The sequence below is a fragment of the Parasteatoda tepidariorum genome, chromosome 5, assembly GCF_043381705.1.
Source record: "Parasteatoda tepidariorum isolate YZ-2023 chromosome 5, CAS_Ptep_4.0, whole genome shotgun sequence".
NCBI lineage: Eukaryota > Metazoa > Arthropoda > Arachnida > Araneae > Theridiidae > Parasteatoda > Parasteatoda tepidariorum.
In genome coordinates, this window is record NC_092208.1 from 83,720,285 (window position 1) to 83,743,857 (window position 23,573).

The window sequence follows — 23,573 nt, forward strand, 5'->3', positions numbered from 1 at the left end:
TGTCTAGACAGTGTAGAACTTGGAGCTGAACGGAATACAGCACACTCAAGCATTTATGCTTTTTATTATTTCGTTTATTTGAGGATTTATGCAGACTTCTATGATTAATACAAACAAGCTAACATGCGTATCTTTAGATTTCATTTTGCTATAAGTATACAAATTCTATATATATATATATATATAGTTTAATTGACAAAAGATTTATTCCAGTATGTTAACTGATATATGCATAATATGTGTTTCTGACATAAAACTTTAAATTTGTTTAAGTAATCTATCTTTTTAAAGGTTTTTTTTTGCTTAAAATTTATATTTTTCATATAAATGCATAATTTTAGTTGGAAAAAAGAAACATTTTTTAAATTTTTTTCTTAAATCTGCAATCTGCGTTTTTTGTGCTTTGATATTTGAAAATATACATTTCTTACCTTTATAAAAGTGAATTTGAAATATTACAACTATTCCAAGAAAAAAATTCCATTAATAAATGATTTAAAAAAAATTTTATTCTTTGAAAAATGTTTTTAGTTTTAGGTTTTTCAGATATAATAGTTCTTAAGACAAATGCTTTTAAGACTTTAAAATAGCAATACTTCATTCATTTAAATTACTAATTCAATATATTTAAAATATGAAGAATTTCAAAAATAACTATTCCTTAGCATATGCTTTATATTCCTCACTAAAAGTTACAAAATTCTCTCTGAATCTGCTTCGGAATAATCTGTTTAAATCTTAAATTATATTTTCTTTACAAATACAATTTGTGTATATAAAACATCGTTTAGGCATCGTTTTATCTTCATTAATTATGTTAATCATATTTTTAGCCGGGTGAAATCTTAATAGCCTACAGTACAGATATTGGATGGAGTCCGTATTTTCCAATTATATCTGGTGTTGTCACAGAACTTGGAGGACTCATCTCACATGGTAAAATAGTTAATCAAATATTCATAATTAACTTAATGTTTTGATTGAGTATAATTTTCGAACTATTTTCGATATAATTTCGAATGTGAGTTTAACACTTTCCGGAACAGCGAATTTCGACAGGAAATGTTTGTCAAGTAATTCAGATACTAATTAGATTCTGCGACCTTATACCAGTCTAAATGAAGTGACATACTTTAGCTCTTTGTTGCTTAACCTCTTCGAGACCAGCGAGTCATATATGCATTCTCAGATTGTCGATAATCAGGGTAAAAAAAGATAAAACTGGTAGTGAAACTATTTTTGTGGGAGTTTTTTTTTTATGGGATTGGAAATAATAGTTTGATTTATTTAATTCTCCACAACTTAGTTCTAATTAAAAATTTTATAGTTACGCTTTTAACACCCAAGGATTGGATGTGTTAGATTTAAAGTGAAAGCAAAAATAAATCTGTGAAATTATCTATGCCCAAACTTAAGCTACAGCTTTTTATTTTTTACTATCCTGATTCTGAATCCGTGCGAATACATTTATGACTCGCTGAGCGTATAAAGGCAATATAAATTTTTACATTTTTAGTGATTTGTAATGTTTGTTGAATTAGTGTTGCCAGGCAAGCTACACTGCATTGGTAAGTATGCATTAAAAAACAAAAAACATTTCATACAAATACTAAATTTTACAAGAATCGATTATTTCTACTTTTATGAGACTCAGATAATACTAATAACTGTAAGAAAATACAGTAATAACAGTATGGAAATACAGTTTGTTAATTATTAATTTTGTAGGAATCGAGTCTTCCTAATTTTATAAGACACTGACCTATTTCGATTTTTATAAGATTCTAGAATTCTTTTATTTTTTACATAACATTTGATTATTACTATTTTTATTGTTATTATTATTATTATAAGATTCAAGTTATATATTTTTTCAAGTCATAATTGGCACATTCAAGTCTCTTTAAAATAAAATTCGATTATTATTATTTTTATAAGATTCGTGTTTTTCTACTTTTATAAAATTCACTTGTTTAGATTTTCATAAAATTCGAATAATATTACTTTTAAAAAATTTAAATCATACATTCAAGTCATGTAGTCTTAATATTTTTATAAAACTCAAACCACACTTTTTCTTTATAAAATTAGATAATTACTAGTTTTATAAGAATAGGGAATTTTTTATGGATACTAAGATATTTATATTTTTATAAAATAAAATTCAAGTACTTCGATTTTCATAAAACTCGGATAGTATTACTTTTATAAGAGAGCCAAGGCATATAGTCTATATACAAATTTTATTTTATTTTCGATATTCGATTGCAGGCGCTGTTGTGAGTAGAGAATATGGCCTTCCTTGCGTGGTTGGACTTCGAGGAGCCACAAAGCAATTTAAAACAGGTAAATACATAAATTGAAATTAGATAAATGCTGCTCTAAGAATTAATTCATATTGCTTTTGCCATCATAACGCAATGTAACATATATTTTATGTTTTAACATCTACAATTCAGACATTGATATTTAAACTAAATTTTATTTGTTGTTTTGATACTTTTTAGAATAATGGATTTGCAAATGGCTATGTGATAAATTTATCCGTCTAAATGACCGAATTGAGAAACGACAAACTTAATAACTTGAATTTTGATAAATTCACTACTAAATATATCTAAGGACAATGAAATAAAATAAGAGTGAAAACTTAATTGTGTTTTAAAAGATGATCCATTTTAGAAACATTAGCATTTGACGGACACTTTTTATAGACAGTGGCCGAACTAGCTGTACCACTATTCGAGTACATATATTCATGTTCATATCTATCCTGTACGTATATTCTGTACATTTATTTAGATGTCCACAGAAATGTAAAATATCATTTTGGGGAAAATATTTATAGTTTAAATTTCATGAAGTATAAATTGATTATATGTTGACGAAATAATCTACAAATTTTGCAGGAATAGTTTTTAAAATGCATCCTGCATTCATGATAATTTTGCAAAATTGTTCAACATCGATTTGGCATAAAAAAAAATTTAAAAAAATACATAGAAAATAATACAATAATGGTTTAGATAGCAATGTTTGAATTTCTTTTTCTGAATAAATTCAAGATGGCGGATTAAGTTCTCCTTGGAAAACTGGATAGTAATGTTTAAATTTCTCCTTCTGAATAAATTCAGAATTTTGGAATATGTTCATCTCAGAGAATCGGATAGTAATGTTAAATTTCTTTATCTGAATGAACTCAAGATGTCAAATTAAGCTCACCTCGAAGACTGGATAGTAATTTTAAAATGTATTTTTCTGAATGAATTCAAGATAGTGGATTAAAATAATTTTTTAAAACTGGATCGTAATGTTTAACTTCCTTTTTTTAATGAATTCAAAATGTTGGATTAAATTCTACACGGAGAAGAGGACTAACTTTATGGCATGCTCACATTCGAACTCTCTAAACTAAAACTTTTAAAAGCAATTTCCACTTTTCCTGTAATTATTTTCGTATTGTGCTAGGAATTGGTTCGTTATGTTATTGGTATTTGCTCACATCATAGTAGATGTCATGAATTTATTCGAATAAATTCAATTGAAAAGGTGATTTAGTGCAATTAATTGCGATAATTAAATACCTGGTGAATTGAGTAAAAAAACACGTTTGAATTACATTAAAATATAATGTATGTTTTAATTTTCAGGTGACTATGTTTTACTCGATGGAAAAAAAGGTGTGCTTCAAAGACTGCCAAAACCACAGGAATAAAATCAAAAAATTTGTCACACGATTCGGAAAAATAGATGTAGCTGTATATTTCTATCTGTGAAGTATTCATACTAATCAATGAACTTGAACATTAAGAAAAATTGTCCTCATTTCGATAAAACGTCGGTTGTATTGCAAAATGTCATTAACTTCAAAGAAAAATATATTTTTTTTGGTTGCATTCAATTTAGTTATAACCATAATTTTGCTTATTTTATTTTATTTATGCATACACTAAAAAATCAAATAGACTAAAAGCTAATAAAACCTAATTTTAAGGCTGTGATTGGTGAAACAGTAAAAAAATTTCATTCTTCACATAAAATAGAAAAAAGCAATTTGAAGCATTGATTATGAAGAATAAAATTTTTTTATTTCAATATTTTTGAATAAATACTAGCAAGTGAAAATAAACACCAGCACGGAAACATCTTTATAATTTTGCCCAAATGCTCATGTATAAATTTCAAAAAGATATTGTATTACGATAGAATTGTGAAAAGATCAAAGTTTTCATTACTAAACCTCATTCTTGTTTAAAAAAAATCATCTTCATCCACTTTTTCGTTGTTTAGTTTATTTCTGATTTTTCAGGGTGGTAATATAAAGTTTTGAATTAATAAAAAGCAGGAAGGAGTATTTGAAGTTTAAACTTTAAAATTCTACAAATCTTACAACGTATGCTTCTTTTTTCAAAAAAGGTATTTTTAGTGTGAAATATACATATTATTAAGTAGATAAATATTTATTGCTATGCGTGACTTGTACAAAGTATAATAAATACAACACAAAAAAATATATAATAACGTAGATCACATAATATTGACTGCCCGATTATTCTAAAATGAAGTATATAGCACCAAAAATGATTTCATAGTTCGTTACTTTTTATTTCACTAAAATTTGTTCCACTTCTTGTTGTTGCTGAATAAGAGGCCTGGAAACAATTGATCTCAAAGCTCCAGCATCGGAAAAATCGTAAGGGTATTGGGATAAAAATGACAATCGTGGCAAATATGCTCCAAGATTTGCCCTTCCAAGACCGGAAGCAATATTTTCCTGAACGATGGCATCAGCTATGTTTTGTTGAGCGAGACCTCCTCCACTCTTGGTCACTTCGGTTACTTTATTTAATTCTCCAGTAAGAGGATCTGAAACAATTGTTTCTTTAACTTGAGTGACACCACCGAAGTCATCGACAGATACTTGAGTTTGACCACTTCCAAGAGGATCTACCAAACTTTGCACGCTTTGGCTGAGGGCAGCATCTGCAAGAGTTTCTTGGATTGCAGTTTCGATTGGGTCTTGGGCGACTTGGGATATTTGGCTTGTTGTGACAGCTCCTGTAAATGGGTCTTCTTCTTGCACGATGGTGGTTTGCGTGGCGCCAATCCCAGCCAATCCGCCAGTGGCAAGACCTCCAATTTTGCCCCCATAACCAACTGGTCTAAGTCCGGACAAATTATCAGACAAAATTGTTTTGGAAAGTCCTCTTCGGCCAGTGAGAAAGGAAGTAGGATAAGATCCGTAATCCATACCTAAAAGTCCAAAAGGAACTTGAGATTGACCAACTCGGTAGAGTCCTCTGTTTCCAAAAAGACCATCCCCAACTGAAAGTTGAATAGAACCAGCTCCTAGTCCACCACCTTTAACTCCTCCAATTGGAGACACCTTTGAAACGACGACGGGAGCACCTGAAAGAGGGTCTTGTACTACAGCGGTATGGTGTACAGCTCCCCCACCACCGAGTTTACCTCCAAAACCAACTGGTCTAAGACCAGACAAATTATCAGACAAAATTGTTTTGCCAAGTCCTCTTCGGCCAGTGAGAAGGGAAGTAGGATAAGATCCATAATCCATACCTAAAAGTCCATAAGGAATTTGAGATTGCCCAACTCGGTAGAGTCCTCTGTTTCCAAAAAGACCATCTCCAACTGAAAGTTGAACAGAGCCAGCTCCTAGTCCACCACCTTTAACTCCTCCAATTGGAGACACTTTTGAAACTACGACGGGAGCACCTGAAAGAGGGTCTTGTACTACAGCGGTATGATGTACAGCTCCCCCACCACCGAGTTTTCCTCCAAAACCAACTGGTCTAAGACCAGACAAATTATCAGACAAAATTGTTTTGCCTAGTCCTCTTCGGCCTGTGAGAAGGGAAGTAGGATAGGATCCATAATCCATACCTAAAAGTCCATAAGGAATTTGAGATTGACCAACTCGGTAGAGTCCTCTATTTCCAAAAAGGCCATCTCCAACGGAAAGTTGAACAGAGCCAGCTCCTAGTCCACCACCTTTAACTCCTCCGATTGGAGACACCTTAGATACGACAACTGGAGCACCTGAAAGTGGGTCTTGAACTACAGCAGTGTGGTGTAGTGCTCCACCACCACCAATTTTAGAGGGACCTGCAAGTCGACGTCCAAATCCAACTGGTCTGAGTCCAGACAAGTTATCAGAAACAATTGTTTTCCTTCTAAGTGACCTTGGCGCAGTGAGTAAAGAAGCGGGATATGATCCGTAGTCCATGCCTAAGAGTCCATAAGGTATTTGAGATTGACCAACACGGTACAGTCCTCTGTTTCCAAAAAGGCCATCTCCAACTGAAAGTTGAACTGAACCAGCTCCTAGTCCACCACCTTTAACTCCTCCAATAGGAGACACCTTAGATACGACAACTGGAGCACCTGAAAGAGGATCTTGCACGACAGCTGTATGATGTACACCACCTCCTCCACCTAAAATTAAAATCCGAATTGTTAAAACGAAAAAGCCAGAAAAAATATCATATACTATACTATAAAAAATATCTACTATAATGAAAATGAATATGGTTAAATATCCACCATAATAAAACAAAAACTTGAACTAATTAATAAAAAAAGGTTTTCGTCACAAAACATTATAATTACATAGTTTATACGCCTAAAATAAAATTAAAAGGGCAGCAACTGTAAAATTCATAAAAAAATAAACTTTAAGACCATAATTTTATTTCTTTATTTGTTTATTTTGTATTGTTCAAAAATCAAGAATAACCGTCATTTTATTATTTTAAGTTCATATTCTTCATGGCCATTTTTTTCTCTAATAATTATGAAACTATTAATTAAAATTGATTAAAGCAATTTAAAACTTTACATTCTAACAGAAGGACTTTTTAAATCTTGTATACATATTTTTAAAGATGAAAATTTAAAATGAATTTACTTTAAATATTGTTATGAAGCATAAATAATAATTACCCAAATTCATAATCAATTTAAAGAATAAACTTCAAAATTAATTGTTAAAATATAAATAAATCACTTAAGTACTTTAAACTGAAGGAAATGCTATGATTTAAAATTTTCAAGTGATTAGTAGATTATTATAAACTAAGTATGTCATATATTTAGAACTAAACACTGAATCTGAAGTATCTACGTTACTGTGAATGACCTAAATTGGTTGTTGATGACTTCCACCGGTGAATGCTGATAATCACATAGTCTCTTTGGTAAATGTCCAAAATATATACTAGGTCTAGTTAAGTGTCGTTGCCCGGTATACCCTACACTGAGAAATTTTCTGGCTTAGTGCTACTTCCCGGTATACATTTCTCCTATTCTCTGAGCACTGATGTTTCTCCTAATCTATCCTCAGCAGATATTAAAATATTGAATCAATGTTATAATATCAACGAATAATTTAATATCAAATCGGATATAACATTTATTTCGGACATTCACCAAAGCGATTATGTGATTGTTGACATTCACTGGTGAAAGTCGACATTCTCTTGATTTCGGTCTATCACGATAATATATCTAACGCTTAGCAATAAAACAAGGTAACATTTATTTCAATATTTTATTAGAATTAACTACAAAAAGCGCTCATATAAACTCGCACGGGGCTGGATGAACCTATATTAATTAAACGTCAAATACAAATTAATTTACACCATAAATTATTTCTGTTAATAACTTTGACAAAATGCGAATAATGTGTTTTTTTTAAGACCGTTGTTTTTCAGTCACTGATTAATTTATTAAAATAATCTCAAACTTAAAGGAAGAAATAAATAATTAACATTTGAGGTTGTGATTTGCCAGTCTTTTTTTGATATTAACATTTTAAATTATAGTTGAGCTTTATATTAAAAGGAAATAAATTAATAAATGAAAAGTTGTACTCACCAACTTTACCTCCAAAAACACGAGGACTCTGAAAAAATAAAATATTACAAGATTCTTAGGATGAAAATGCAAATTTAGTTATAAATATAATCCCCTAATTAATTAATTGATAATTGATACTTAAATGCTTTAAGCGTTCTTTTGCTACATTGGAATAATAAATATTTATTTATCACCTACAATTTAGTTTCAATATTTATTAAATAAAATTTGAGACGAACACAAGTTCCAGTCAATGTAAGATATATCATATTTTATAAATAACAAAGACTTATTAAGAATGAATAAAAGAGCGATGTCCTTTTTTACAATAATAACTGCTCATGGTTTGTTTTAACAAGGTATAAACAGAAGTTCCAATTTTGCCAAATAGATGGCACTAAGTACTCTCAGTTTGAAGAAATTTACATTTTTTGGTATTAATTATTATTTTATATTTTATTCCAATATCATAGTTTTTATGAATCTTATTTAAATAAATAAGAACCTTATTCTTATTTATTTAAAATTAGAAATAAATTCAAAAACACGAAATCTTGATACATTTAAGGTTAGAATTAGGCAATAATTTCTTTATATTTTTAATTTTTTTTTAATATATTTAAACCTACTTTACATTTATAGTTGATAGAGGCTGCAATAAAAGGCTGCAATTCAATTTTCGTCCATAAATTTATTATATTTTCCTTTTGTTTCTTTTTTTGTATTCCGATAATTCGTAACGTTTTGTATTTAATTAAACGAAATTTTTTCTGCAAATGTTAAGAATTAATTTTTGTTCAAAAAATGCCAAATCTGTTTTCGCATTATTCAAAATTTTAATAATAATAATTAATGGAATGAAGTGTTTAAATATAGCTAAGAATCAAGAGATATAGTCATGTTATTTTAATTTATTTTAAACGATTAATAAATATTGATTACAAGTTAATGTTTTATATTAGCTTTTCGTTTATGTAAAATTTTATTTATTTCATTTCCTTTGTTTGTTTTCTGATAAAGAATTCAGAAACTTTGAAATTCTGCAATAATTTTAACACTAATCAATAAACTTTTTTTTACCATAATACGACATATTTAACTTTTTTATCGGTATCAGTGTAAATGGTAAGATTGTCTATTAATTAATCATTTACAGCAATTGGTATAATATAATAATACGCTTCTCTTTTTAAAAAAGCAATTTTTTGCATTAAACTAATCCATTGTATTGTTTCCAGATAGGTACTATACGTGTTTTTCAGAATTTACATGAGATAACAGTGAAATACCAGATACAATTTATGCTGTTTTACAAAACGCGTATTAACCGCGCTGTTTCAACAGAAATGCTTTCTTAAAACATTTAGTGGTTTATGAAAAATATGTGATCAGCAAATAATCGTTCTCACCGTTAACAATCCTCCTCCACCTTTGATCCGTTGAGCTCCAATATTGGAGACGACCAACAACGTTAGAAGACTAACGACCTAAAAACAATGATTTGATGCATTAGTTAAAAGTGCTTATTTCAATATAAAATGACACAAAAATATTTATAAATTTAATATGCTATATGGAGATAGGAAAATAGCAACAAGTTTGCCATATATTGCTTGGGAAATGACAATTCTACGTAACACTTAAAATCCAAAAATATGAAAACTGGTTCAACAAACTATTTTTTTTATTACTCTTTAAAATATATAACGGCACTTGTGTCTGCTATAAATTGGTATCTCTTTTTAGGTTTTAAATTATTTATATATCAAATTAAAAACACAGACTACACCTGCGCAAGTGTGCTATTTTAATTGAGATTGTAAGTGGGTGTTTCATTGGAATTTAGTCAATACTTAAACACATTTTCAGAGAACTAACAGACCCCACTATATATATATTTTAAATATTTAAATATAATGTAGGTCAAACTAATTTAACGCATTGCAAGAGGGTCACATAACAATTAGTTTATTTTAAAAAATTCTGCAATCCATACAAAAGTTTAAAAAGTTGTAGCAAAACTACCTCATTTCCGCTGATCCATTCATGATTACAACAAACATAAATGATCAGTACTTTAATTCTCTCGTCGTAATTTTTTTAAATTGAAATTGTAGCCGTAGTTACAACTTTTATAAAAATCTTGCCTACCACTTTTTTTAAAAATTTGAATCAATAACAGCTATGAATTATATTTTGGAATACTTGCTACGTGTAATATGTTAATCCGGGGACGAAAGCCCATTTAAAGTAATTTTATTAAAAATGCGCAGCTGCCAACTCTTCCTGTTTTCCTGGAAGATTCTATTCTCATATTTAAAAGTGGTAGCAAAACTCATGTTATTCCTTTAATTTTTTGAATTACAATAAAAATTATAAATGAGTTTGATCACCACTACATCTAAGTAATTATAACAAATATATAGAGGCATAATACAACTAACGTTAGCGAAAGTCAACTTTGTCCACATTTAAATATAGTTTTGAATAATATTACCGATCGGCAATTGTTTCTCTACCACTTGTGAAATCCATTATTGGAAAGAGAGAAACTTGGCAGGTGTGGTACACACATATAGTGGTAATGAGAAAAGTTACTTCCCAAAAAAACCGGCATCACATTTGTGATTTTACCAGATTATTAAGAAGATTATTAATTGGGAGTTTAATGGTACAGAATCCAAAGGAGAATATAAATCACCTAACACCGTTCTCTGTAGAAGAAACCCTCTGAATTAGAAGAAATTAATCTGACGTAGGATGGCAGTAATTTAAATGATTAATGTCTAAAAAAGAGGTGTACTCTTTGAAGCAGAATTTTTAATTAAACATACTTTTCATACTTTTTTTTTATTATTTTCTATTAGTTTAGGTTACAGTAAGTGAAAAATAATATATTCAGCATTTCAATTATTTATTTATTACATATTATAATAAGCATTTACTTATTTGTTTATTACATTTATATTATTATTAGTATTATATTACTCTGGAAACACTGGTGTCTTTTTATGCGTTAACGATAAAATCTTCCAAACACGGCTCCCTTCCAAATAACATTTTTTTTTCAAATTTGAGCTTATTTAGATCTAAGAGAAACAGCTAAAAATCATGGAAATTTCATTAATTTACAGTATCAATTACTGATAAATTTTTGAACATGAATATAAGAGATACTTTTTATGGATTTTATATTTTAGCACAAATACAATTCCGATAATCTAACAAATTTTTTTAGTAACTATTTGACTGCTTTTTTTAACTATTAAAAAAATGCTAAATTGTATTTTTCCATGTAATCAGAGAGTCAGAAAAAATATATAAAATTGAAACCAGTATCTGCGTTAAAGGATTAATTAAAAAAAACATGCAAATGGTAAAAAGGGAATTACATGTTTGCTTTTACAAATGGCTTTTTATTTCTGCTTTCATTTTACAAGCAAATGGGAACTTCAAAATAACTGCAGATCCCACATAGAATTATTTAAATTATTAATATGACTATTATAGAAAAAATTATCCTTTTACTGCGAAGAAAATGTAGCCCTTGGGAAAATCTTGTGCTAATTTTCTCTATTTTTGAAAGAAAAAAAAAACAAAGAGAAGGCGGGAAATTGTTTTATAAAAACATCAAGAAATGATACCAGAGAAAGAAGTATACTTACTAGTTTCATTTTCAGAGTGTTAATTGAGGGCTGGTGATTGCTGAGAGAGCAAAAGGAAGCCAGTGACGACTGTCGATCATTCCTGAGCTTATATACTCAATTCGAAAAAGATATTCGATGCCCTGCGGTTGATTTATGCTCGTCTCCGAGATGACAGCCAAGGGTCGCACGTCGAGAGCGACAATATGTGTGCGAGGAGATCACAATCGAAAGTATTTGAGATGATCTTGACTTACTTGTTACATCAAGACACGTTCTACGGTGGCAAAGAATGGAACAGTTTTTAGCCGTTACGTAAAGCTATTCTTCGCTATTTGAAGAATTTCATAGGCAATAATAAATATTCTTTCGTCAATATTTCCTAAAATATACGTAAGCAATCTTACTGAAGGTTAGTTGCTAAAATCCATTCCGTTAATATTACGTAAATATACCAAAGCTCTTTTACCAAATATTTCAATGGTAATATTGTCCGTCAATATTACGTAAAATTTACGTATTAAGCGTATTGACTTTACCAATTTCCCATAAGTTTGCATTTAATTTGCGTATTATATGATACATGGTTTATATGTTAATGTAGATCATATTTCCCTGAATTATTTTCCTCGATGACCGGAGAAGTAAATAGCAATGTAACTGCAATGGTTATAATTTATTAAATATTTTGACGGATTAATTTAATTATATCCCGAAATAAAATTGTTCGTTCAATTTTTGAATGATCTGACTTGAATGATCTTTTGAATGACCTTTTGAATCATTTGACTGATAATTGAACAAAGGATTCGGGACAAAAAAACTTTCAAATTTTGTAATTCTTCAATTATATACAACATGATATATTACATAAAATGCGGAAAAATTATTAATACGAATAATTTTGATTTGATGACATTTATCTATTTTTCGTATTTAATTTGCTCCGGAAATTAAAAAAAGTAAATAAGGTAGTATTTATTAAAAGAAATACGATTTTAATTTCAGCACTTATATTAGGGGGCCCGGAAAGTAGTATCGTTTCGGTGTATTTGATATTTGTTATCAAGATTTTATTTTAAATCAGTAGTGTATTCACTATTCATCCTCGTAAGCAACAGCCTTTCAATATCGGATCGAAAATGAGTCGAAATGGCTCGAAAAAAATGAATTAGTTTTTAAAACCATCGAATATTTAATGCTCCGAAACGACATTACTTTCCAGACTCCTTAATATTAAAAAAAATAATTCCTAAATGCAAAATATGAAATAAACTTAAATATTGAATCTTTATTTATTTATTTTAATGAAAATTGCAATTGTGTTAAATAAAGTGCGTATTTTATTTCTCCAGAAAGTGGCTAATCAAATCGTGAAAGATTTAGGTACTGAAAAATTCAAAGCTATGACCGTAGAAGTAAGTATTTCCATAATATATTAAAATAAAATAAATGCATGTGCAAGAACTGTACAAAATTACAGAAAGCTTAGAAAATTGTCCGCCCTGCCTGAGTGGCTGTAATTAACAATATATTTAAAGATTTACACATTATTTTATTTTATAACTGTCGTTGAACAGATGACCCAATTTTAAGTTTACGACTACCAATGTTCAACTCCGTAGCCTTGTGATTTTGAACCCAATCCGGAAAACAAAGGAACTTCTGGATCAAATAATGGGAGACATTTACCTTCGTTGAGGATAGATAGAACTAACACATATTTTGTATTACATGGAGAGGAAATCCACGAAAACCTTGTATGTTTAGCCCGATGGCAAGGAGACTCTCACCCAGGGATGGGCAAACTTTTTTGGTCGAGGGCCAAAAATCAAGAATAAAAATGTTTGGTGGGCCAAGTAAGATTTTCAAAATTTAAGAAAGAAAAAAAGCGATATACAAGTTTTAATTTAAATATTTAGTGGGATGAAGGAAATTGCGATTTCATTTCTTAAAGTTCCTTATATTAAGGTTCGAAGGGAGATGTGTGCTTATTTTAAGGAACAAGGCTAAATCCTTTTCTGTTAGTCTACTTCTGAAATAATTTTTTCTAAGGTTCATAATTGAAAACTCTTGTTCACGTATATAAGATTAAGCTAACATAGCACTGATTTTCTGGGCGTGAAATTTTAAATTTTGGAAACTAGCTTTTGGTAATGATTTGTCAAACTTAGGCATATTTAGAAACAACTGCTTCAGATGATTGTTAGATTGTCCGCTCTTTGGAGCGTAAAATGCGCAGTCTGCCAAATGTGAAGTACAATTTACCTATATTAGATTCCATAAGTCAGCTCCTCGAGAAAGACAAACGCTAGTTGGAGCCAATCTACGGCTATTCTATAAAGAACTTCTGCTTTCAACATTTTACCAATAGAAGCTGTCTGTGCTAACTATTTCCATCAATTTATGTTTTGTAGAACAAAAATAGAGAAAGTAAAAATGTCATCAGTACTTTGTTAAAAAAGGAAAAACAGAAATAATTTTAAACATAGTCGACAATAAAATGGATGTATATTGTTTATATTTGCCGCTGATCGGCAAATAAAAATTCTATCCGCGGGCCGGATAAAATCCTCCGGCGGGCCACAGTTGGCCCGCGGGCCGTAGTTTCCCCATCCCTGCTCTAACCCATGATCCGTGTACCACTAAGGATATTTTATGTCAGCTCTGTGATCGGTGCAAGCCGGATGCGGAATTCGTATCTACCAGCCACCGTTTTCTTTCGACCAATGTTTGCCTTAACTTTGCATAGGGTTTGTCTTAACGCCTTCTACCCCTTAGGGACACGGTAACCAATTTTCGCGCATGTACTGTGAAGTTCAAATAGCGTTAAGATTAAAATTAGGAAGAGCCATGATCTATCTAATGTTCATTATTCTTATATTCCAAAGAAATTTCTCAGTAATTCAAAAGACATCTATAGGAAGCAGAAAAATGGTTGAATACATCAAATACAACTTCCAGCAAGCTGTACAAGGAAATCCTTCAAAGGCATGGTCATCGATGCATAAAAAAAGTAAAATCTTATTTTATGAATACATTTTGATTGATAAATAATTTATTTTATACACACTCGACTGAAAATCGACGGAATTAAATAACTAATACCAGCGACTTTAAATCTGATCATTTTATATAATAGTGATCTTAGAATATTCGTTTTATTTAGTCTATCTATGTTGTTTTGTTTTTTTTTCAATTTGACATTAATTCCACACGCCTCGGGGACAGGACCAAAGAATTTTTATAAAACTCTTACAGGTATGTTAACTTTATTTGAGTTGTAATTTTCTCTCAAAGAGGTGATAAAAACTTCGAAGTATTAATATTTTACAAAAGGTTCATATTTTATCCGATATAAATACCTAGATGTAAAATTTTCTGTACCCTGGGAAATTATTATTCTTTTGGAATAAAATGTTTCAATGTGCCTAATAATTTATAACCATAGTTTAAAATGTTTATATATTTAAATGTACATTTATTTATAGATCTTGTCTTCTTGTGCAAAAGAAGAGACTGAAAATTCCGAAGAAAACTTTTCGAAAATATTTTCTGAATTACGAGTTCCTCTAAATGTCTTAAATAGGTAATGTATCATCCTGATTTATAAGACTTTCCTGTCTTTGAACTTTTCTATATCAGTTACACGGCAGGTCTTAGACGGAGTTTTCTTTTTCAGCTAGTGAGCAATTAAATTAGTTAGTTTAGTTAATTTATGGTTTATTATTTTTGGGTACTCATAGCGCCATTTTCTATTTTTATTTTAAAAAGAACGCCAACGTTACCCACATTAAAAATTTAAGAAGAAAAGGAAAGAATATCCATGACTCTAACCTGATCAGGATCGTTCTGACATTAGATCCACTCCCTGACCACCATTCACACCAGTTGGTTGACATTAAACTGTAGAATGATACAATGAAAGTAAAATAATTATTTTTGCTTTCTGTTCAGCATAACTGATCCTGATTAGTTTTGAGTATGCTTTCATGATTTTTATTTCCAATTCGGCAGAATAAGGGTAATAATTATTATCTCTGCATTCTAATAAATCAATAATAAAACAGTTCGGATGCCCTTTTTCTTACTGGATTATAGCCTCTCTGAAAATGTCACTTACCTGTTTTTCCCTATAAGGTCCTCAAATGTGATAAATGACCTAGTTTCATTTTTTACTGTTTGCACTTTTCAAAGTTTTCTTAATCTCCCTGATGTCTTATAACCTGTTTTAGGGAAAATTATTTCTGTAAAACTCTTTTTTAATAAACTATTATATGAATGTGGAAAACTTTCAGGTTTCTCTTAAGACTTGCTATACCGAAATGTCGCAAAGGAGTGCGCTCAAGAGAAACAAGCAAGGCATGTTTTACTCTTATTCTATGATTTTTCTCTTTTAAGCGCTTCCTATCATATATTTCAATATCTTTGTGTGTTACAGTCAATGTTGATCAAAAGTATGGATAATTGGAGGAAAGGATATCGACGTTTAGCTAAGTTAATGGTGTCGGAAGGCCGAATTCCAAATGAAGATCTTCTCTTTTTTATGACAATGGATGAAATCAGAGACTTGTTGGAAACGAGATTATAGCTAGGTAACACTACTGTGAAGAAGTAAAAATTTTTTGCTTTATTAACACGTTGAATGCCACGCTAATTTTACATGGCTTGCTCGTCTTGCCACACCGGTAAATAACTACTAACTAAATTTGCAAATATTAGACCAATTTTGCTAGTTTTTAGAAGGTTTAGCATGTCATATATGAAAAAAGTGGTGGATGATATAAGCCTATGAATTGTTTAGAAATAGTGGTGGATAAAAATCTACTCTATTGAATTTATTAAACCAATAATCACAATTAATAAACTACAACTTGAAAATATTTATTCGCAGTCCGGAGAATGTTGATATCTCTGTGCATATAAACAGAACTATTTTTATGTTTTCTATATTTGTATTAATTTCTTCAAACCATTTTAGTAACGATAATAATATTAAAAAAATGAAAATTTACTCGGATCATGTGTTTCTAATAATCTTGGCTTCGTCGGTCACCGGTGACCCCATGGCTCTACGAACAAACTCATTTCCGGACACCGGTGACCCCCATGGCATTCAATGTGTTAAATTTCTATGCAAGATGTTCTTCAAGCTTAATCTAAATATTTTTAGAGTTTGTTACTGTTTATACCGCTCTTTTTTAAACATTTTGTCAATTCCGGAGTGGTTAATATCGCTGCTATTTATTAACTATGCCACCACAAGGTAACTGCTAGACAGCTGCATTTCATGTAGTATCACTTTGAATTTTTAATAAGTAGTGGTAGAAAAATTGCTTAAAATAAAAAAAATTGCAAACTAAAAATAGCACAACTTTCATCATCACCAGAAAATATATTTTTACAAAGCGAGGCATGTTGACATCTTTGGTACTTTCGCAGACGAAGCTTTCTAGTAGATCTAATGTACGCTTAAATAATTTCAGAGTATTGGTAGTCAAAACCATTTTAAATCACGTTTATTCTTTTATAAATTTTGAATGTATAAATTTTCCCACTACATTTATTTTGAAAACAAAATTTTCCGGAAATCCGGTTGAGTTAGTTAACATGAAACACTATCTGGCCATAAGTACCTGAGCACCCGGCGGTACGAACTTGTAATGTTCTGAGACGTATATTAATATATGCTTCTCCCCTTATTTATCGATTGGGAAGATTTAACAGGATACCATATTAATATTGGTAGTCACAAATGTACATTGCGGAAAATAAAAAAATGGACCACCCTTATTTACTAGGACGTAATCTTAATGGTTCGAGGGGATGACTTTAAATATGCTAATTAATATGTGCAGACGATATTTTAAGTTACGAATGTACTTTCCCTGAATAAACATACCTTTTTTTCGACGAAATCAGATTTCTGACCCCCCCCCCTCTATATATAGGCTGTGGTCGCAATTTAGGAAAAATGGTTCAAATAGTTTGGTCATTAAAGCGGTCTAAGGTTTTGACCCCTTAATGTTAATTTTATTTTTTACATATTACGCCATATCTCGAAAAAATTTGAAGCAAATTAAAAAGGTTTGTAAACAATAATAACATTTATTCATCCAGAGATAATTCTATACGTAATATAACTTTTAGTATATATTTATAATTTTTTTATTCTGTTTCATAATAGTCAAAAGTGCGCAACTTTTCAGATCAATTTAAAAGATGTAATTTTAAATGGAAATATACAAAATATGAGTTAAAATTGGTCGAATAATTTATGAGAAATTGAATTTTGAAAAAGTCGTATTGTTAAAGATCAATTTCTCAGGAACTATTCGACCTATTTTACTCAAACTTTGAATCCATACAAAATTACATTGTTTAAAATGATGTAAAATTTTTATACTTTACAATTCAAAATTTTTTCGTCTAATATTAAATAAACTAATGAAACATAATAAAAAATAATGAATATTTACTAAAAGTTTTATTTTGCATGGAATTATCTTTTGATAAACGAACATCATAACTGTGTTTGAAAATTTCTTAACTCGCTTAAAAATGTTTTGACATTTGGCGAAATACGCGAAAAGTAAAATCAACATTAAGAGTCCTAAATTGAACCAATCTCCTAACTAAACTTTAGAGACTCTATTTATTAGGGAATGTTTTAACAAACATTTTTTATAACTATCATTGCGAAATGCTTTACTATATTCTTGGAGGATTTTTCCAGGGCAAATCGACGTAAGAAACCTTTCCCAGTTTTGGATCAATACAAGTTTCCAGAAATAATTCGTGGTTTCCCAAAAAGGTGTAATTATATTTTTTTGCGGATGCTAATTGTCCGTATTACTCCTCTATCTGGGATGCCACTGGTGATTAAAAATGCAGAAAGTGGTGGTCTCAATTCATTTTTGTTTACTCCTTATCGCTTTAATTATTCTATAGTAACTACCACCAAAACTTATACTTCAAAATCTTCATGTCTAAAGCAACAACATTCCATGCTCTAACTTACAATAGTAAATTGAAAAACAACAATCCTAATTTTAATCTACTGTATGTCACCACGTTTTGCATTCTTAATATCCTGGGGTAACCCTGCACAACGGATTGCTGAAATAACAACTCAAGGTTGCAGTAAACGTTTATTTATAGTTTACACAAAAATCGTTTCTGCTGACTATTAAAAACTTTTGCTGCGGACCCTACGCCAGGATGCGAGGAAACTCCTTGCTACAGATTATGTCAACAAAACAGTTGCAAGCAAGTTACGGAGTTAAGAATAGACCATTGCTATATAGAATTTAAGTAATCATCTGCGACTCCACACAGTTCCGTTTTATTTAGTTGGCAAATTATACAAATATACTTTCAAAAACAATATAAAAGCTTTTAAAAGTTAAACACGTCTGTCAGAAATTTATTTCGTGCTATCTTTTCATAGAATTGTTTTTAACACGTTCAAGCCGGGGTGATCCACCGATGGGTCACGCTAGATTGTCTCATCTTGGCAGTGCATCGGAGTAAAAACTGGTAACGATAAATTTCATTTCTTAGTTTTTTTTTCCGGGAATAATAAAAATCCATAACTACCAATTGTTTTTAACGGATGCAATTTTTATATTGAATTGCTTCTTCGCCGTGATAAATTTCCTTACAGTGAATTGTTATTGTTGAGAATAGATTTATTCCTCCCGAATATTATCTAATATTGAAATAGTTCTTTTTCCAGTAATTTCTCTTTTCCCGAACCAGTATTTTCACTTTTCCCGGCGTGAACGTGTTAAAAAAAGAAGATTGCAGTTTCGTAGCCTTCCTGTAATCCTAGACTTGCGGGCATATTTAGATAAATAAGGCGAACATTCGCTCTTGGAAAAGAAACAGTTATATGACGTAGCAAGAGCATTGAATTCGATGAAACAGCTAAAAATGGAGCGTCTTATGTCGACATGCTCTTAACAAATCAAGTGCGAGATCTAGAATTTTTACTTCTGTTTCGTTGTAGAAGAAAATCGTCAACAAGAAACAATATTTATATTTCTTTCATCAGTTTCTCGAAACAGAAAGACGTATATTTGTTGCGATTTGTAGATATCATTATTATTAATTCTTATTACCTGTTAATTGATTATTATTGCTAATAACTGTTATAATTATTTATAAGAAAGCAAGCAAAAAGAAGACTGTGCAACGTCGTTACAAGAGTTGGCGATTGATGTACCTCTCGCTGGGAGCTTGGCATCCATTTGGCACGCACTTAGATACAAATAGGCACTCACCATAGGGACTATAGTTTTTTTTTTAACTTGCAACAGATTATAGTTCTTATTACTTCTTAATTGATTATCGTGAGCCTCGATGGCTCAGGGGACAGAAAGGTAGGCCTCCAATGAGGTGAACAGGGTTCGAATCCCTGTGATCGATATCAATCAGCATCCGGCTTGCACAACCACAGTGATGACGTGAAATATCCTCAGCGGTAAACGGGTCATGTGTTAGAGTCTCTTTGCCGTCCGGCAAACCGTGGGAGTTTCTCGTGGCCTCTCCATGTACCGCCAATGCGGGTAAGTGCCATCAAAAAGTCCTCCACGATGGCTAATGTCTCCCAATACTTGATCCAGGAGTTCCCTTGTCTTCTAGACCGAGTTCAAAATTACAAGGCTACGTAGGTGAACATAAGTAGTCGTAAACTCAAAAAATTGGGTCGGCTGTTCAATGAGGGCAATGAAATAAAAAATATAAAATAATTGAATATTGCTGTTAATAAGAAAGAAAGCAAAAAGAAAGCTGTACAATGTCGTTTCAAGAGTTGGCGATGTTAATATACTTTCGCGTTGAAGCTTTGCGTGCTCTTTTATGCAAACAAGCTCTTTCCATAATGATAATGATTTTTTTCTAAACTTGCAACTGAGTATAGTCTGCCTATGGTTCGGAAAATCTCCATGATGAGTAAACGAAATTGAAGATTGGCAAGTTATTGGAAGTTCAAATTCATTTAAACTAAATTTCTGATTAGTTTTGGAGCAATTAAATACAAAGTCATATTTTATTGTTGTTTTTTTTAAAATAATATTTCAGTCGACTTTAATACTTTGATTTTTTGTGGTTTTTCTTATATGATTATTTTGATTTTACGTACCAATTCATTTCTGATCAATTTACGATCTGAAACGGATTACTCTGGCATTTCCAAAGGTGGATGAGACATAGCAAACATCTAGCATATCTTCTAATATCAATGTAAAAGATAAAATACACTACCCTTTAAAATACTTCTTAATCAAAGTATTTAAGTTCTTTGCATCTTAATGTTTTGTAACCATTTTATTTGATGAAAGCAAAACTAAATTAAACTATAATCAATGCCCATGGAGGACCAAGGCCTACTATGCCCATCCCAATTTTGTGATACTCATTTTATCAACCCGCTGAAGGGATAAAAGGTTTAGTCAGCCTTGCCCGGTCCGAGAATTTAACCATGGACCTGTAGCGTAATTTTATCAAGTAAATTTTCAGACACAGAGTTTTATCATGTAAATTTTCAGACACAGAGTTTTAGACACAGTATTTAACCTTTTAAATTTTTAGACTTAGAGTTTTATTTTGTAAATATATAGATGTTGTGTCCAATTTTTAAGAGTTGAAGGATACTTGAGAGTAAAGAGTTAAAGTATAAAATCTGGGATAGTAAACGAGAATAAGGCATAAAGTGCGAGTGATGCAATCTAAAAAGACACGTGGAAGCAGTTAGAGAGTTGGCTGCCGGCTAGTAGTGTTACAAAAGCTCACTAGCGTGGAATGGAGCGCGTTAGTGTTACAAAAAAAATTCTACAATACAAAAAAGTATATTTTCTTTAGAGGGAATTTCAATTAAGATGTTTATGTTTGTAATTCTAACATAAAAGAGAGAATTTGGCAAAACTAATGCCATTTCTTATAACAACATCTATGCTTAATGCAATGTAATGGTATTAGCAATTTTCAAGCAAAATATTAGGTCATCCAAAAAGTTCAAACCGATTGATAGGTGGAGCTCCCATTTATCCGCTAAAATTATTCAAGTGGTAGCAAAATTTACAATGTGAAATACATTTCTTATTTTTAAAAATGGATCATTTAGTTTTCCTGATCTCTTCAAAAATTTAATAACTTGATGCATATATTGAAGTTCGTTGCTTGCTAGATGAATATTCTAATGGTCACTAGAGTGAACTGGTTACAAATTTGCAGTGAACTGCTTCAAATTGTTGTGATGAGCTACCAGTAGGATATTTATAGAGGATCTTTGGGAACTCCACCTATCGAAATCCAGCTAATTGATAATTTTCCCATTGAACTCCCTAATTAATAAATCTATTACCTATCTAATACAATTATGATTGTTTAGGTAGATGCAGTTGAAGAATCTACTGATTTTGCTGAATATGTGGCTGATTTAACAATGCAAAGGTAACAAAAAAAATCTCTTAAACATTAATGTTGAATATTAAACTTTGTGCTTTTTATCATTTTTTAAGAAAAAAAAGAAATTCTGATTTTTTTATTCAATGTATTCTGGTGTTCGGGAAGTAATTTCCTCTTTTGTATGAAAATGAAAGGTGATTTTCTCATAGTGAATAACTATTTTATGAAATCATATGTCGCCAATTTTGGTCGAATACCTTTTGCCATCTTTCTGGCAGTAGCATGATTCACGCGCATAAAATATTTGCTAGAAAAAAACTGATACCCAGGTAATTTTTGAAATCCTAAGTTGACTTAAAGGTTTTACCACTTAAAAAAATTTGTAGAGACCAGATTATAGTTGTAGACATCCTCTCTTTAGTACCAGCGTTGATAGGTTTCAAAAATGGATAGTTTTCCTGACTGTTTGTGAAGGAAGGAGCAGACGTTTACGCAACGATGCATAGTTCTTTCCGTAATTCATACGTCCGTAACTCTAAGGATCTCATACGTCGAACTTGGAGATTAAACCTTAGGTTCTTTAAATAATCATGAACGACTCAATTCGATAAATTTAGTCTCCCAGTGATCTCACGAGTTGCTATTTGTCAGTTTGCACCCATTCTTGTTTCTTCCTCAGCTTAAATTAGCGTGGAGCATCGTCTTGCTTGTTAATCGAAATTTTGCCGTAACAAAATTTTTCGAACCAGTTTTGGCCAAACCAGAGGTCAAAACAGTTTCGACTTCCTTTGTTGAAGTAAAGGATTTACAGTTGAAAAAAATTTTCAGAGACTAGAACATGGCTGTAGACAACCTCCCTTTACTTCCCTGTGTTGATAGGTATCAAAAATGGATAATTTTCTTTACTCAATGAAAGAACAAACGTCTACGTAACGATGCAAATTTATCTCCGTAAGCACTTGAGGAACCCTTACGTCAAACTTTGCGATTAAACCGGAAGGTTTTCAAATAATCATGAACGGTTCAATTCGATAAATTCAGTCTCTAAGCTGTCTCACGAGTTGTTATTTGCCAGTATGTATCCATTATAGTATGTTCATCAGCTTAAATTGGCGTGGAGCATCGTCCTGCTGGTTAATCGAAATTTTGCTTGAGCGAAATTTTGTAAACCAGATATGGCACTTGTACTTCAACGATACATCTTCTCCATACACATCGGATAGTTATTCTTTTACTTGAACCGCATTTTTAATCTTTCGATAAACTTACATATTTACATATTTTAACTTTACATATTTGGAAAGGCAGTAACCAAAAACTATTGCGTGGAATCAATCGAATGTTTTCACAAAAGAGGCTTACTATTACAGCTTTTAAAATATTGACTTAAGTTGTTAAGTTGGTTATGATAATGCAATTAAGTCTTCCGTCTATTGAGAAAAAACGAAATTACTTTCCGAACAACCTGATATATATTTTAAAAAAATATTTACTGTACCTACAGTGCTAAAAAATGAACCACCCTGAATAACTTTTGATTTCGATCTTCTTGATCGGATCTTCGTGTTCTAGAATTCAATCTTAAAGAATAGAGGGAGTTAATAAGTGCTGATGATATTTAGAGTTATGAAATCAGACGAA

General features: G+C 30.9%; 2 protein-coding genes and 1 long non-coding RNA gene across 3 annotated transcripts in view; 2 read left to right on the top strand and 1 right to left on the bottom strand.

The window, feature by feature from the left end:
- The window catches only part of LOC107437837 (rifampicin phosphotransferase), a gene marked incomplete in the record, with an annotated part of 597,639 nt that extends 593,738 nt beyond the window's left edge, over nt 1–3,901 (top strand). Inside the window, 3 exon segments of the mRNA XM_071180697.1 lie at nt 834–936; nt 2,272–2,346; nt 3,651–3,901. Coding sequence (XP_071036798.1) covers nt 834–936; nt 2,272–2,346; nt 3,651–3,715 — 243 coding nt within the window.
- Nucleotides 3,902–4,444: 543 nt separating this feature from the next.
- The window catches only part of LOC107457050 (WAG22 antigen-like), a 53,541-nt gene continuing 34,412 nt past the window's right edge, over nt 4,445–23,573 (bottom strand). The window contains exons 2-4 of the mRNA XM_043048082.2: nt 9,288–9,365; nt 7,897–7,924; nt 4,445–6,453 (exon numbers count right to left, since the gene is read on the bottom strand). Of these exons, the coding sequence (XP_042904016.1) occupies nt 4,604–6,453; nt 7,897–7,924; nt 9,288–9,365 (1,956 nt within the window). The 3' untranslated portion in view covers nt 4,445–4,603. The remainder of the gene's footprint in view (nt 6,454–7,896; nt 7,925–9,287; nt 9,366–23,573) is intronic.
- On the top strand, nt 14,993–16,037 carry LOC139425546 (uncharacterized). The gene is made up of 3 exons (XR_011636749.1): nt 14,993–15,111; nt 15,821–15,884; nt 15,964–16,037. It is a non-coding gene; the product is annotated as an uncharacterized lncRNA (long non-coding RNA).